This window comes from Anser brachyrhynchus (assembly GCF_964034855.1).
Source record: "Anser brachyrhynchus genome assembly, chromosome: 4".
Taxonomy (NCBI): domain Eukaryota; kingdom Metazoa; phylum Chordata; class Aves; order Anseriformes; family Anatidae; genus Anser; species Anser brachyrhynchus.
The window spans coordinates 20,911,058-20,928,888 of record NC_137698.1 but is presented as its reverse complement, the minus strand read 5'-3'; the positions used below and the strand labels follow the sequence as shown (position 1 = coordinate 20,928,888).

The 17,831-nt window shown below is 39.6% G+C and overlaps 2 protein-coding genes across 13 annotated transcripts in view; one reads left to right on the top strand and one right to left on the bottom strand.

The window, feature by feature from the left end:
* CFAP96 (cilia and flagella associated protein 96) overlaps positions 1-17,831 on the top strand; it is a 92,331-nt gene that overhangs the window by 62,379 nt on the left and 12,121 nt on the right. The gene's annotated exons all lie outside the window — the stretch shown is intronic.
* Positions 6,644-17,831, bottom strand: part of SORBS2 (sorbin and SH3 domain containing 2) — a 160,021-nt gene continuing 148,833 nt past the window's right edge. For all 4 annotated transcript variants that reach the window (XM_080590138.1, XM_080590139.1, XM_080590140.1 and 1 more), the window contains 3 exons: positions 12,697-12,746; positions 9,445-9,551; positions 6,644-8,661 (listed from right to left, as the gene is read on the bottom strand). In XM_080590138.1, the coding sequence (XP_080446264.1) occupies positions 8,600-8,661; positions 9,445-9,551; positions 12,697-12,746 (219 nt within the window). In that variant the 3' untranslated portion in view covers positions 6,644-8,599. The remainder of the gene's footprint in view (positions 8,662-9,444; positions 9,552-12,696; positions 12,747-17,831) is intronic.

Here is a 17,831-nt window from a genome sequence, read left to right as displayed (position 1 = left end):
CAGTGAATTTAGGAGCAAGTGTACAGCTTTCAGAAAATGGTTGAAAAAAATGGCTTTATTGTGAGAGAAGATTTAACCGTATTGGGGGCAAACCCAACAGAAACATAACTATGACAAATGTCTCTGTTTTATTGAAGAGTAATTACTGCATCTGAAATGGCTAATGTGGAAACTGTCGGGTGCATATACACAAACACAGAGTCTTAAAACTAGCATTTATACATCCACTATTGCTGTACTCCGGTGCGTGGGGAGTTACGATTCATACTGTAGTTGAGAACTTTTAGCTCTCAAAGTTTTCTAGTAGTGTAGAAATCCAGGACAGAAATTGAGGGTAATCTTTCTATAGGGATTACCCTCAAAGGAAAATTCTCTCTCTACAATGTGAAGACAGGTAAATCAGTATATAGAGCAAGTGCCTTGAAATGCGAGTAAATCCCTTCTTCCTCACAATCCTTCCCCCCTCCCAATAAAAAACATCCAAGTTAAGAAAATTCAAAAACACTAAGTGTCCCTGGAAGTTGGATTCTCCTCTTGCCTGCCCATCGCATCTCAGCAATTTCTGTTTTGCATTTTCCAGACCTTAAAAATGACTTGCCAAAGTCTTCTCACATGAGACAATGTCAGGATGTTTTACCTCAGCACCTTCTAACCAACATTAATCATGTGCTGTGTAAGCTGTTAGCATGTATTTTGTGGCCTAATGCAGGAGGCATCTTCCATCTGTGGAAGCTTTGGGTTTTAGGTAACGATGACCAAGATGCTTGGTCAGGTTAATGGTTTGACTTGATGATTCTGAAGGTCTCTTCCAACCTAGATGACTCTATGATAGCATGCTGTGGGTAATGCCCTTGGACATCTGGATTAGGTGATGCAAGAGGCAGAGCGTAACCCCTTGAATGGGTTAAAACAGATTTCTCATGTCTTCCAGTTGTAAAATGTCTCCTCCTTCCATGCCTTGCTGTCTTTCCTTCAGCAATCCTCTTGGGGTCAATAGGAAGAGGAGGAGTGTTAGAACAGGAGGGAGCAGTGGCTGAGGCCGCCCTTCCAGGCAGGCAGCAGGAGGCCTGCAGAGCCTGGAGGATATCAGTTGGGTTGTCTTCTCTTGAGGTTGCTACTGCAGTTTGTCTTCCCCTGTTGGTCTTGCTGTCTTTTCTGTCTAGCCTGATCTGACTTAAACAGTTGCCTTTCTAAGGCTTTCCTGGGCAAGATCATTAGTGGAGACACTGGGTACGTGTGGTGAAGGAAGTGGACGGGACACACTATGTTAAGTAGGCCAAGTATCCTATCTGTAGGGCTTCCGGCAGGGCTCTCTGCTCATCTGCCTCCCCTTCCCAAATGTACTGCTCTTTATCTATGGGTAATCACCTCGTCACCCCCCTTTTGGGTGCTTTTTCTTTTTTTTTTCTTTTTTTTTCTTTTTTTTTTTCCTAAGGCTTACTTAAAGGCACAGATGTTTGAGAAATGCAGGTTACCTGAGGTACAGTATGTGCCTGTTAAAATATGTCTGTGAGTGGCACAACTTAATCTAGTGACTTTTATCTGTATTTTATCTGTATTACAGTGATGGTTCAGACCTTAAAGGATAGGTCAGCTGCAGGGGGCTGATTCCTGGCTCAAACTGCTCAGTTTGTGACCATGCAATGATAAGGGAGCAAAGAAAGAGCCTGTTACAAAAAATGAGGAGGTCTTGGATAGTAAGCAGTGCTTTAGGTTGCTGCCGTGTATCAGTGATTTGTGCTACTGGAAAGTCAGCCTTTTTTTAACAGCTTAAAACCCATTGGTTTTATAATTAAAACTGTAATGATTAGAAGTTGTTATTGGATGCTGACATAGGTTCAGGCTAATACTTTTCTCTCTTTTTAGAGCTCCCTTTGACTTAAATGGTCTTTAGCAGTCTGCTTGCTTCAGAACATAGGTATGGGTTGGTTGGTGGCTAGCAAAATGTGTGGCTTTTTTTTTTTGGTGTCCTAGATGTTTCCCTGTGGTCTTGGTGGGATATGACTTCAGTACTTCAGATTGTGTGTAGTGTTGCTTTGAGCCTTATATCTCAGAGCTGGCTCTGCCGGTAGCAGGTGAAGAGCATCTATAAATAGTGCACAGAGCTCTTCAATGGCATGTACGTGTTGCCCTCTACTACCTTAGGCATTTTGAACGCATTAATTTGTTCTTTTCTGTGGTTTAAGGGGGGAAGGGCTGATGCTCACCTGTTCAAGTATTTCCCGTTACATGTAGAAAAACACCTATCTATAACAGATGAATCAGTGGTAGTGTAAGAAAAGCCTTTAGCAGGTCCTGAGCCAAGGCAGTATTTGTACATGTTTCACGTTACAGTTGCGAGCGATAACCCCAAACCGGGAGCCAGGAAGCATGAGCTGGGGCATTGCATGCTCTGGGTTTATCTGGCAAATTGCTGCTGCCATGTTTCCCCCCCTAGAGCAACATGTTCGGGCCCCCAGTGCTTCATGTCTGCAGAGCTGGTTTCAGCTGCACGCTCAGCTCAGTCCTGGTGGGGGTAAAGCATCGAGAGTCACTGCGTGCAACTGTGGTAATTCTTCACTGGTGGAAACAGAAATAATGACATTATTCCTGGGTTATTTGTTAAAGTGGATCACTTTTTTTTTTTTTTTTCTTCTGGTGGATGGAAAATGTAGGAGGATTGCTGTGCTATGCATGTATGTGGGTGATGAAATCATGGCTTCAAAGTTTATTCGTGTTGGCAGCAAGAAACAAATTGTTGAGCATGTCTTCTGAGGATAAACCTAGCAACGCATTTCTGGTCGTCAGTCAACAATTTTTTTTCTTCTTCTTCTTCCCCCTGTGGTGTCACTTGTGATGTAATGCCACTGCTGCAGCGGAACCTTCCATGCACTAGCTCTGCAATTAGATGTGACGTCCCTGTGCAAGGGCTGCTCGGCATTAGAGCTATTTTAGTACGCATGCTTTCTACTTTCTGGTAATATTAAATAGTGTGTTACAGAGCTTTGCTCCTTCCCTATGACTCTTGAAGAAGCATAATTTAAATATAATACTAGAAGGCACAATTCTGTAGTGCTTTATTGTATATATGGCATTCATATCAATGCAAATGAAACGAGTTGGGAATTATGGGTGCAGAGCTGCTAATGAATTGAGGTGCCCAATATTACAACCAACAAGATTAAACCAAAAATCACACCTGCAGTATTTTTCAGGCTCTTCCATGGTTTTATCACTGCACATTAACCTGGAAACTTCTGTTTTTCTTTTTCTGTTTTGGAGTGACAAAAATACATGAATAAGAGACCATATGTCACCAGCATTGCTTTCTTTGGCCCAAGTAGCGTCTGATTCAAAGAAGTGTAAGCAGGATTTCATTCAGTTTTCTGTTTCCGTTTCAGTGAATGTTATCATATTCTGGGTAGATAAATAGAAAAAATACTAGTAATTTTCAAAGGAATGTGATTTCACACTAATAACGAGAATGATAAATACTACTGAGCAATTTTGGCTAGGACTTGAAGACTTAATGATCACACTAATTGGGGCTGATGAAACTAAAAAGATTTTTTTTTTTTTTCCATCCAGTCAAATAAATAGCATGGTGTTTGATACCTGTAGATCTGAAGAAGACCTTCTTAGATATCTCCCCTGTTTACTGTATGTGGATGAGGCACCAATTTCTACCTATCAGTCTGGCAACTACTGGCTCTGTAAAATGGGTGGATTCAGGTTTGGATCTGATTGATACTTACTGGATGTAACAATGGATTATGCTGTATAAATGTATTGAAAGGGCCAATAATTCAATTATTAAACATGCTGTTGCAGCTTTGGAGGCACATAAAATTTGACTCCAGGTTAACTTGCCAGTTAGATACTAGAGAAGGGTTCCTGCTGTCTGCTGTGCCCTGTAGTGGGGGCAGTTACAGAAGTGGTTTCTGATCTCTGCCAGTACTCCTAGTTTTTGATATAACAAAACCAACACAAACCAGACATTCAGTTGCTTCAGTGCTCCTTTCTTGTGCAATTTTCTTTCCAAACTAACATAGAAATTGTATTACCAATACAATCTTGAGGAAAATTCAGGATCTATTGACTTCAATGGAGTTTGCTGTTAACTGGAGCAAAGCCAGGGTCTCCCTTACAGCATTTATAGTTACATGATGAATGTACTTAGCAATGACCTGAGGTCCTTCTAGAGCTGCTTACTTCATAATTCTAGCTTCATGTTAGCTCGTGCATTGCTTTTTCGAACCTACAGGAAGTACCTTGTGTTCCTGTCATGGTTCTGTTCATCAGCAGTTAAAAGTCAGCTAGTAAATGCCAGGCATTGCAGAACGACGACGTGCTCTGCTTGGCACAGGCAACAGAATGTTAAAACTGCGGGGGTGACCCTTCGCTTGGGCTGGGGTATATCATTACCTTGAAATGCTCGTGCATTGCTCTCCCTGGTTTGTTGGTGTCTTGTGGCGGCGTTTGGTTTTGTTTTGAAGTGGCCTTTGCCTCCTGTCGAGGTGATGAACAGCAGGCGGACTGCTTGCTAAAGGGTAGGCAAAGCAATCTGTTGCTTCTTGGGGAAGCTCTCGTTACGTGACCTATGTATCCGTAAGGCAGCACAGCTGTGCAACAATCCATGTGTTGTCCTTAAATTTTTTGTCAGTTTACACTTTCTGACTAAAACATTAACACTACTGTTTTTCCTGGTGTCAATGACTTGCTATTCTTATTACAATGATTTGTCTATTCCTTTTTTTCTTCCTTTCTTATTAAGTTACAATCAGCAAAGAGGATGCTACTTCAATCCTTAACTACTCAAACCCTTAACCATTCAGAATTTTTCTGTGAATTTACACTGTTTAGTAATCCTTAGCATTGCTTTTTTTTTTGGGGGGGGGGGGAGGGGGGGGAGGGGTGCAGAATAGGGCGTCTGTAAGAATTAGTGTGACTATACCAACCAGTTCTTGTGCTTCCTGCCTTTACTTAATATTAGGCTACCTCTTACAGGAAAACAAACAAACAAAAAACAAAACCACTTTGTTAAAGCACAGGATTTGCTACTCCTTAGTTTGTACAGGTCTATGGTGCAAGGCGGTGCTTCAGTGACAACCCACAGTGATTCATACAGTGAGAAGAGGACAAACCACATGACATTCGCTTGTATAATCAAGCCACTATTAGTTTATAGAGCTGTAAGAAGACCCACATGCAGTGGATTTAAGCTAACCTAGCACTGGAAGGACATGTTTACCTCAGAGGTAATAGTTCTAGCTAAATTAGGCCTTGTCCAGGTTGAAATCACTCCCAGCAGAGGCAATGTTTGTGCTGACAGAGGAGTTCCTGCGCTGGTGCTTTAACAGCCTAGCTAATGGAAAGACAAAACCATGTATGTCAGGCCTGAAGAAATAGGTCATTCGTGTCAGGATGCAGCTTGCTGTTCTGCTGCGTTCTTCAGAGGTAGAAGTGCAGCACAGCTGGGAGGAAACAAGCCAGCAGTGGAGGCCAGTGTGAGCTGGAGAACCAGGACCAAGGCGCTACCTGAGGCACCACTAATAGCTGCGTGACTGCTCAGGGAAAGAAAGGCTGCTGCCTGCTTGCTTTACTTCTTTGTGTGTTTTGTCTTTGGCAAAGAGATACTTGCTGTTTGAACAGAGGTGTTAATTTGGGAAAGGTCAGTGTTGCAGGCAGAGTCCCAAGCGTAAGATGCTCCCCCAAACCTGTATGTATGTTCCTTAAATCTTAATGCTATGCTGTCACTACGGAGGAGTTCATGGGATCATTGAATATTCAGGTTGGAAGGGATCTACAAGGGTCATCGAGTCCAACTCCTGGCTCCGCATAAAACCACCTAAAAATCAGACCATGCCTGAGATCATTGTCCAAACACTTCTTGAACTCTGTCAGGCTTGGTGCTGTGAGCACTGCCTGGTGCCTGACCATCCTCTGGGTGCAGAACCTTTCCCTAACACCCAGCCTGACTCTCCCCTGTCCCAGCTCCGTGCCGTTCCTGTGGGTCCTGTTGCTGTCCCCAGAGAGCAGAGCTCAGCGCCTGCCCCTCCGCTCCCCTCGTGAGGGAGCTGCAGGCCGCCATGAGGCCTCCCTTCAGCCTGCTCTGCCCTGAACAAACTGAGGGACCTCAGCCACTCCTCATGCATCTTGCCCTCTAGGCCCTTCACCATCTTCATAGCCCTCCTGTGGACACTAACAGTTTGTACTTCTGACTGTCTGGCCCAAAAGTGCACAAAGTACTTGAGGTGAGGCTGCACCAGCACAGAGTTCTTGTTTTGCTCTTAAGGAAAGGCTTAGGGTGTGGGAACTTTTGCTAGATACACAGGACTTCAGTTGTGTATTTCACCTTTGTGCTTCAGAGTGGAGGACAGCTCTGGCAACAGAAGAATTATCTCTGATTAACATTGTCAAAAAACAAAAAGCCCAGAGTGTTGCTTTTGGGTTCAAAAGTTTTGGGGATGATGCTAAAGTGGACTGACAGGGAACAGTGTGCACAATACTAGTTGCCCATACGTATAACCTGTGTGCACTTGGTGGTGGGGAAAAAAAAATCTCAGTACAAGGGCAAATTGACTATTTGTACACAAGCTTGAAGAGCTTTGTAACACTTCAGTAGTATGTCATACACACTGTGAGAAATGATGGGGGGAAACAGTTTTTTACTCCAAGCAAAATTTATTAGAAGTCTGTTCAAGAAAAAAAAAAAACAAACACAGAGACCTTTTGCTTGTAGGAATTCAAAGTCAGTTACCTGAAAGCCAGGCATGAAAAACCTGTATTTTTCTAAAATCAGATACAGAGTAGAAACAGTACTTTTTAAATATCACAGGCAACAGATGTTTAAGTCTTCAATCATAAATGGCATCAAAGATAGGTATTAATCTCACAGCAAAGCTGCATGCAGATCTAGTTTAAAATTGAAAGCCTTTGAAATATAAAGCTTTTGCCATGAAATCTGCAATAATAAAGGTATGCTGCACAAAGATGTTTCTTTACCTTTGTCTTAATGACATTTCTCAGTAATAAAGAAATATGTACATTTAGATTTGGCTGGTAAACCATATTTTAATTAGTAAAGTTTTGCATAAAATGCTATCTTACAGAATTGCACTATCCAGATGTGCTTATGGTAAATAGAGCAAGAAAAGAAAAATGCATTGAAATCTGTATGTGAAGAGGGCAAAGATCAAATAAGGAACTTAAATTTTTTCTTTTAAATCAACAACCAAATGGCTCTGTACAAAAAGGCAAACATATGTACAAAATGCTACAGAGACTACATACATGTTGATAATTTCAATCCTATACCCATGAGAAACGCAGTAGAAGCTTTTGCCATCTATAAGGTGCTGAAGAAACCAAATCTGATTTATTTTATTATTATTTTTTATAAAGCCATAGTCATTATCATCCTGTGACTTAATTTCATATGCTATTTATGCTTACCTTTGCTTATGGAAAATGTGTGTTTTCAAATACTTATTTCATTCAGGAAAAAAAACAACTCTAAAATGTATCAGTTTTAATAGTTGTGATTTTTTTTTTCTGTACTAAATCCCTAAAAAAGAATGTGTAACTCAGGTTTTGTTAACATAGATATTTATATATATATATAGAGTGAAATAAATCAGTACATGATACTTGTGAATATTTTTAGGTGGCTATGTTAGAGGAAAAAAAAATCCTTTGCACTAACACTGTTTACTCTCTGCTTCTTAAAAATTCCTGTGATACATAAAAACACTAACCTCTCAGATTTCATGTTGCTGACTATTACGACATTTTGATTACAACCATTTAATGTCAGACATCATTAGCAGGTTATTATTGTCTATGCTTAGATCATTGACTGTCTCTTCATAAAATCCTGTTTCCCGAGGTTTTACATCTCTTGCACTTCTTACCTTTTAACAGAAAACACTATAGCTTTAATAGGGTAAAAAAGGGTTTATCCAATACCATTGCACCTTCAGAACACTTGCAGTTCTTCCGTTTTTTACCACACTTGCTTGAGATTTTACAGTCACTGTGCATATGTTACAACATACAAGTGCAGGCAAAAAATCTATATTATAATTTGTCATTGTAAACCAGTATAATAGGCAAACCTGTGATACGGCAAAGTGAAAGCAACAAATGCTGCCAAGCTAACAAGAACGTTGAAACTCAAAACTTTTTTTTTAAAGTTGTAAACAGCAACTTCCCCTCTGTTGTACGTGCATGCTGAAAATTCTTATTTTCCATGGTGCTTCATACCACAAATGTCTCAAATGAATTTCTCCCTCTCCCTGCACCCCTCCCATGGCAATTCGTCTGTGTACCCGTTATCAGGCTTTTCCTATTGCATTTCAAATGAAAAGACTTTTTAAAGCAGGGAGTACTTAAATGTTGAACCGATTCCTCTTGCTTCAGAAAAGCTTAGTTATTCAGAATGCAGTCGTTGCTGTAATACTGCTGGAACGGTTTGGCGGATGGGATGGGATGAGGATGAACTGGGTGGCCTCTATTTGAGACTGCAAGCAAGAAAACAGAAGGCCAGTGTAGCATGTTTTCTAGCAGCTTTATGCAGATGTGTTGCAGAGATGCAGCATAAATAAGCAGGAAAAAAAATTCACAGCCTCTTGACATAGTTTCCAGGGAAAGTACCAAAGAATTTAGTTCTTCTTGAGGTTCCTGAAATTAGAAGCAATAGATGAAAGATGGGAATAAGAACAGGAAAATCACTATGTAAGCATGGCCTTTAAATTTTTGTTTAACATTTCACAAACATATCTACTGTTCTTTATAGTCCAATTACATTGTTTTGAATTTCACTTATGAGTTGTGAATTTTAACAAATTATAACTGCAGGAAGGAAAAAGCAAATAAAGGGGCATATTTGATTGAATAGCCTGATTAAAATCTGTGCTAAATCCAATGTGCTGAAATTTTGGCTTGATACACAGAAATCATTTAATTTAAACAACATCAATTGTTTGCAATTAAATAATTTGGATTTTTGAAATGCTGAGGACTAGTAAGATGACAAAGAAGTTAGCCACTGTGTGCATGAAGGTTTATGCAATGATTAAGCCACCTTGTCTAGGCCTAGGTATGAAATCTGTTCGTTCAGTAATACTTGGTTCTCACAAACAGCCAATTCTGTAGTGGTATTCATGCAAGTTGTAAATTTGAGAGAAGTAATACACGCCTCACTTTGTGTCATGTGGCAGTGACAACAGTGCTGTACAACAAAGTGGAGGCACGTGTCAATTTGTGTCACCAGTTCCAAAGTACACAAGTGAAAAATCACCCATTAATTTCAGAGGATTTTGGTGGGGATTTCTCCTGGTAAAGCCAGGTCAAGGTTTATTACGTTGCATACCAAAATTAATCAGTTTATGAGACACCAAACAAACAGGGCAGCAGAGTTCAGGAATAAAAAGTAAATGAAAAAGGAAACAAATTAAAACATACCCACAAACCATCCATCATCACATTTTTCCATCACATCAATGACATCTCCCTCTCTGAGCTCCAACTCATCTTCGTTCCTAGGAGTATAGTTATACAGAGCCTGAAACCTTAAATAGGACAAACGATACATTTTAAAAAGAAGAAAGACTTCTTTGCACCTTTGTTAAAGAAGCTGGTTTAAACGTTAACTCGTAACACGCCCTTTGGGTATAGGGGAAAAGGGTTTCTTTTGCCTGGTGGAGGACATCAGGGCTAGGTACTTATTACAGCAAATATCCTACTTTATCTGAGGCAATAGCATACACCTCCAGTACTGAGAGCAGCTTCTGCATTTGGGCCTCCCTTCAGGCAGGCTTCCCTAGAGCTGCCCTCTCGCTGGCGGGACAGCCTTTGCTAGCCTGTGGTTTTTTCCTTGGTCATGCTAATGTATGAACAGGTCAAAATGTCACCTGTTTACCTACAGGGCTGAAGGGGATGGTCTTCCAAAAGGTTTCTGTCCTAAAGGAAGAGGAGGTAGGGTAGTGAAAGTGAGAAAAAAATTCTGGGAAGGGCACCTGAACGATACGCAGAGGTAGTGAATGGAAAAGGAGACAAGCTGGGCAGGTGAAATGAGAAGGAACAGGTTCCAAACTGACAGGTACCTCCAAGGTACCTGGTCATTTGCAAGTTCAGCATATGCCCATATACCTCATGGGTACAGAGGTCTCTGGGCCTGCCTTGAAAATGCCCAACTGTCACAGCAGCCTCAAAGCTGGACAGGTAATTAAAAAAAAAAAAAAGATTACAATGGGAGAAGTGGTAGAGGAGAAAATATCTGTGAGCAGTGCCTCCCTTCAGAAGGCAGCTAAAAGGAAGAAGAATGGGTAGGGGCAGTCGTGTGTGAAAGAAGGTGAAGTATCCAAGACTCCAGCCAAAAACAGGTTGAGGGCAAGGCTAGATGGAGGAACTTCTTGAGTTCTTAAAAATAAACAAAAAATTCTGAGAGTGAGGGGGTATCTTGAGTCCAACTGGGAGACTCACGGATGGAAATTAAAGCATTGTTCAGACCCTCCCCTCTGCCAGGGGCTGCAGTTCAAAGGATGTGAGGTGGATAATTGGGAAGAGCTACGAGACTGGGACGTTTCTTATTTTTCATTTCTCGTCAGCTTTTAATTGAGTTTCTTGGAACTGAAAGAACAGCAATAAACTCCTAGCGGGGGGAGCTGCGGGTGCTTAGCCAGACAGCCTGTGGGAAGATTGCAGCAGAAGCCCATGAGCCCCGCAGAGCTGTAATCTGCCTGCTTTTCTAACCATCTGTGCACAGCTACGGCTCTGCATGTAAAGGAGCAGGGTACGACTGCAGGAATTATAGAAGGGAAATAGTTTTTATTTCCCAGTGCTGAAACAAAGCATCACATCCTCATGATGCCCGTTTTTTCCCCTTATCAACAGTTCACTGGCTGAAACTGAACACCGCTGCTCTTCCTCTCCCCAGTAAAAACACAGTAACTCCCTCTTTGATGTGTTCCTAGAGAAAATGCCTGAATGATAACAGAGCTAATGGAAAAAGTGTCTTCTTTTTTTTTTTTTCCCCATGGCTTAAATGAGACTTAATTCAGTAAAAAAAATCCTGTTCCTGAAAATCCCATTTGAAAATCATATATACAGTACGGTGCTAGGCTTGGTGTAATGATGGTCTTCTTGAATAAAGCATACTTATTTTTCACAGTGCTGATTTGGAGAAACAAAAGGCAATGTTCCAAGAAAGTTATTTTTAACTTAGTTTCTCATGACTGGCAGTTCCCTCTCCGTATCTGAAAAGTCTGAACTTGTACTTTAATCATACTAACCAAATGAAACAGGATGGTCATTTAACCAATTACCTTTGATAATTTGCCTAGAGCAAATAAGAACAATCTGTGCAAAAATTAAATGGTAATACTGTTTTCTGTCATGGTTATCACTATTCCAGGAAAGCAGAGCTATGATAATATTCCAAAAATGATTAAATACAGCTCCCAAAGATACAGGAATTGCAGATGTACTGTGTCATGAATAGGATTCAAGCCAATTACTTAATCAAATACAGTAACAAAAACTTCCTAATTAGCACTCTTCATACTTCAGAAATCTAGTTGTAGTCATTTTTAGCTAATCCATTTCAATAACTCCTTTTGTAGTCATTTCATTCTCTCTTTGCTAATCTAGGATTTTCTTAAATACAAAAACTACTATTTAAATACTGACAGAATACGTATTCAAGACAACAGTTGCTTCACAATTTAAATGTATTTCTATTTGTTATTTTAGGATTGAGTAACTTTAGTCATGAACTACTAAAATTATATTGAACAAAATTAATTAGATAATTATTGTTTGCAAAACAGAGAGAGGTGCTTCAGTACGCTCAAGAATTCCAACAAAAGCTTGAGAAAAATAGGTTAAGTGAGACTGCAAGCAAAATGTCCAATTTTCATTATATGTTATCTGTGGTCTTGTTGTTCGATAACTGTTTCCTCCTCTTTTTTCTTGCCATTTCTTCAGTTTAACCATTAAATATTCTTAGATGCTAAGCCTTAATTACGCTTAGGAGAATTCATCTAATAGGGCTTCTTCCAAAGCTCTCTGATGCTAGAGGAAGAAGGGCTACTACTTTCAATGATCAGTGGAGCAGGATCAAAAAAATAATAATTCGAAAGAATCTAGCATTGAACTTGGATTCTATAGTCAGCACTGAAACAGTCTTACATGCTTTATCTTGGGTTCTTACATTGTGAAAATACAACCTGAGCTCTAGGTTTCTAATTTTTAAGTTGCATATGTAAATACTACCAAAAAGCATGATCCTGCGTTCCTGTGAATAACATTATCAAGTTATTTTTTCTCTCCATTAACATTCAGAACTGTTTCTGAAGAATCTGTGTTGTCAGTAAAGCAGATGAGTTGGATTAATGCTAAGTCTTTAACTGGAATTCTGCTGAGATGTAACAAGGGAGAGAACAACAACAGAATAAGTCAAACTTCAGTTCTACAAAATTCTTATCCCTTTTAAGTATAATCGATAGAGAGCTGCAAGATGACACGTCTGTCTTATTTTGATGTAAATTATACAACTCTGGGACCATCTTGGCTACCTTCCTACATCATGTGGTTATCTGGACATTTCTGAAATCTCCTCATAATTGTACTTGGCAGGTTAACAAATTATTTGAAGATGGGCTGGCTATTGCTTAAAAGTTAGGTTTTGGTTTAGTAGACAAGAAGTATACTTACGGTTCCCCCCCAGTGTGTATGTTTTCATGAGCAAGCACAGGGCGCTGTGGCTGAAATGAAATGATTTGAAATGTAATAAAGATTTATAAGCTAAGGTCCAAATAGTTGGATAGGTGCATGATGGTTAGTTGCTTGAGAGTTCATATTCTACCTTATGTAAAACAAGCCCCCCACATACCCAACCTCGCCTTAAATTCTTAAGAGATGTTGCAAGCAACAGAATCATGGCAGGTTTAAAGATTGATTTTTGGAGGACAAGATAAAAACTAAAACAAAACTGAACTTTATCAACAATCTGTTTATAGTATAGTAGAAAGTTGGAATGGAACCTTGCTGCCTCATCACTGTGAAACAGAAAGAGCATTAGATAAATCAGATGCAACTGATGAACATTATACATTCCTTGGGTGAAGTATATTTTTAGATAAGCAAAAATAAAATCTCATATATTTAATAGCAGAATTTAGACTATCCACAGACAAACAACATTCCAATTTACATTACACACACAGAGTACTAACTTGGCAGGCATAACATGCTACACTTTAATTAATTCTGTTCTAGCTCAAGGGGCAGCACAAAGCCATGCAGGCTGTTGGGAGGCAAAGAACAGAGGGAATTTTTGAATGAATGCAAATGTAATTGTGTGAAAATAACAACTAACACTTTTACTTAAGTAGTAGTAGTAATATGTATTTCCAGTGCGAAGCTTTATGTAAGGAGTATCTTTCCCCCTTTAGAGGTGGGTGATACACCATTTATATCTAATAAATCTAAAATGGAAATGAAAAATATTAACCCCCTATGGGAACCACATCCTGCTTAGGGAGACATTGAATTACACATATCACAACCTGGCTCAGGCTAGAAACAGCAGAGGAGCAGCTGCTTGGAAGAGCACTTGGTGGGAGCAGTGTTGACTGAGGATGCCCTATAGTCATGCTGTGGAGATTGACAGTTTGTACAGGTCTAGGAACTGTGTCTGTTCTGGAAGTGTGGATATCAAACACAGCTTGTGACACTTTCTTTCATGAACTGAGTAAACTGCAACCTGATCTTGAAGCCATGAGGTTTGTGTTAGTGTTCCATGCTTTCTCTTCCCCACGTTTGACTATTCCAGTCCATCTTGCTTCAGTTTGCTCAAAAAGGTGATGCAGTCTTCCATGGGAGAAGGGTGTGGTAACTAACCCACAGCCTGATGATATAAATTCAATGTTAAAATGCATTAAATTTCTTTTTCTTCTTCCCAATACCTCCAGATGAAATTGAAGTAGTTAATTTCTTTTCATCATGTTTGTATATTTACATGTAGAAAATATTGTGAATGTTTTCCACTTTATCTTCGTAGTGTGTGAAATGTAATTATAAAAAAAGTGCCTAAAGATGCAGGAAGGCAGATAACAGAACTCTTATTCATATCAATGAGAGGGAAACGGGTTCTAAAGGGGCAAAAAAGTCTATTCTAAACTCTGACTCTCTCTCCTCCCTCATTTACCTCTCCTCGCATATAAGAAAGATGGATAATTTTTACTTAAAAAATACAACAACAAAGATTCCAAATTAGACATTTCAGTTCCTGTTAAAACCCCTTCAACAGCTGAATTCTCAAACATGAAGAGAATATCCCACTGGGCAGATTGCCTGGTGTTTGGATCAGAATCTGAGTTTATTCTCTGCTCATCTTTCATCAGGTCTCAAACTAAGCTGAATGACAAAGATAGTCAAGAGATGCAAGAAAAGTGAGGTTACAATATCTCTTGCAAACAATAAAAGTCAATGTCATGACACCACAAATGACTTAACGCGTTGAACATATACTGTGCCAAGAAGAAATTTGATAGGTCAATATTATCTTCTTTTTCTGCATATGCTTCAGCACTGTAAAATGTTTTTCTGATATTTAACTACTCTTGAAACAGATGATAGAAGATTTATGTGAGTAAGGATTTTCAAGTCTATGTTGTTGCTACAGAGAAATGTTTGGCAGAGTTAGGATCTGGAAAATGAAGGTGAAGTCATCTATGCTATGTCTGAACAGGGGACCTTGGAGCTCTCTATCTGAATGTATTCTTCTGTAGTAACTCAGCTTATTTTAGGAAGCTTTTCCCCAAATTTCTTTCTCATGTCCATATACAGTGGTATTGGCTAGAATGGGACTGTTGGAAATTCTGGCTAATTGTGTTCAAGAGATACCGTGAAATGTACCCCCCTATGGTAGCTCTTCGTGTTTAGAACTTGTCTTTCAGCTATGCCTGAGTTCACTACACTATCCTATTTCCTTGGTAAAAATAGTAGGGCCTAATCTCAAAAATGTTAAGAAGTGTGTAGTCAAGTTAATGGCCCCAGTGGTGCACTTGACCTTCATTCATGATTGATGTATCCTTGCCCATAATAGTTCTGTATAGTCCTGAACATGTAACTTAGGTGTACAATTTGTGCGTTTGTAGTTTTGGAATTAAATTCATAAATACACTAAATATTGACTGATACAGTTCTCTTAACATACTGTCTGCACGTGATTCATTTGGAGTAACATGCGAAATTAAAATAGGGCTTAATCCCTTTTTCATGGATATTATTATTCCTGGTTGGACTTTCTCTGAGATGGTGCTGGTCCAGTTATAAGAATCCTGATCTTCTTATGATTGAATTGTCTCTGTTCAATGATTCAGAAAGCACTGTCCTCCTGTACCTTGTTGCAAATAGGGCCTTCCCTAGACTTTTTGAGAAATTAAACAAAGCTGCTTATCTTAGGTTGAATTTTTGTAAAGGGAACCATCGGAAAGAAGATAATCTAAGATCAGGAGTGACTACTACTTGGAAAACAGTTCAAGAGCCGAACATTAAGAAACTGATGCAGAGAATAATTTAGTCCTAAACAAAAAGTAAAACATAACCCACAAATTCAATTTAGGTTCTTTTCATAATTCAAATCAATTTTTTGTGCCAAACATAGGCAAACTCTAAACAATTGGACCCCCCCCCCCCCAAAAAAAAAAAAAAAAGAAAGAAAAGGTAAAGTCAAGTCATTACAGTTTTGTTACTGTTATATTACAGTTAGGAAGGGAAAGGCGAAGGGAAGGTTTCAAGTGAACTCAACACAGTAGTGACAAAATATCTTGAAAAGCCCATGGACTAAAAGAACGAGAACTCAGCATCACAAAAGCCTCTATCACATGCAGTGATGTATAATTTTAGCTCCTGGAAACTATAATTTTAATAAACTAGAAATACTTGGAAACGAGAAATCAGAAAAGAACAAACTATATATAAAGAACTTCAATCTCTTATATGTTGTAGCACTGGAAATACTATGCAGTACTGCTGAGATACAATACACTAACAGACTTACAAGTTTTGGCACACAAAAACCTGTTGGCTTTTCTCAGACATAGCACAGAAGCACAACAGGGAGAAAACACAACATACTGATAGTGGTCAGACACTTGGGTGAATGTGAAGTACTGAAAGACCAGACACTGAGCTCCTGGTATATGGAAACGCTGTTACTGCACACTGGGCAGCCAGTACCGTACCCTGTGTGAATAGCTGGGACCTCTGACAGGCGAGCTGCAGGATCTCTTAGTCATCACAGGGCTACGAGGAGGTTTACCCATAACAAAGAGCTCTCTCTTTAAATTAGCCTAGAAAAACCACAAAAATGGTGTCAACTGAGAGTTTAAGAATGAAGCACCATGGGATGTTTGCTGCTTCATTCACACATGCAAACTGGACATGCTTTCCTTGGTAACAAAGGCACGTATGCCACAGGTGCAAAGGAAGGTACTATTAGTAGATGGCATTTTCATTGTTGCATCTTATCTTTTTTCCAAGGGCTCGCTGCTCTCAGTGCATTCAGGCATTACAGGTAAAAGATTATTCAGGCACTAGGTATGCATTTGAAGTAAGACAAGTTACTGGAAGTGTACCTACTGAAGTGACTCAGTCATGGCAGGAATAACGCAGCGGCACGCAGCAGCAATGTTATCTTGGAAATGCCAATGACAAATGTTGTTATTTGTTGCCATTAGACAACAGACCTTACGTTTGCGTTTAGAAACCAGCTATGCACTTGATGGAAAGTACTTCAAGGACAAATCCTGAGTTTGTTAACATCACAGGAAATCAGCTAAATATTTGACAGAAATGTGTACGTCCTACCATAGTTAATAAACAGCAGTACGTTGTCTTGGAGATTCTCAGGAGCAGATTTTATATCTTCCCAAAAGAGATTCCCTCCATTTATTTTCAGCTGGGTTAACGTGCCTTGTTCAAACAAGGACAAGGAGTATCAGGGCCACCAAAAAAAAGGAACCTCAGAGCCTTTCTGCTTCCTTTATTCAAAGCGGCAGAAACAAACTGTGGTACTGTGTTTTACCCCTTCCTAGAGGTGACATTACAAATGTCACCATTTGTCATGTCCAAGGCCCATGACAAATTCATATGCTGGCAAGAATTCCTGTGTCTCTTCCCTGCTTCAGAAAATATAGCACAGCTTGTGAACCTTAAGCCTTCTTGAAGTCTGATATATCTGAGTATTCCATTGTCATGCAGTCTATGATGCGGTAGTTTTTTTCAACAAGGATGTAATTTTTGCCATGGATTTTGTGGTCACTCTTCCTAGGACAGTTTCTCAAACATTTTGTGTGTCCTTTTTCTCCTTGTCACAAGGACAGTCTCTGGAAGTCAGCACTGGAAATTGACTGTGGGGCTAAGCTGCACTGGGAATTGACCTTATCTGCCTAGCCATAGACTCTTTCCAGAACTCATTTTTCTGCCCCAGAGCAGCAATGCTGACAGAAAGTGTAGCCTTGAAGAGGGAATAATCTTTGTTCAGGCCTTGGCTAACAGAGCTGATATTTGGAATGTTACCCTACGCAGTAGTGCTTTACTGTGAAACTTGGGACTATTCTCCTAGGTTTTAGATTAAAGTGTTTTCAATTTCAAAGTATTACTTAGTTTCCGTGTACTTGGATATGATCCTGTTTCTTTCAATTAATTAAGAGTTACTGAAGTTCTGGTATGGACTTGAAATTGAATTGAAGGCTTTCTCCTGTACTGGTATCTCCTTACACTATGTCATTGTATTATAATGGTTATAGTTTTATCTTGTTTTTCATCTGAAAAAAACCTCT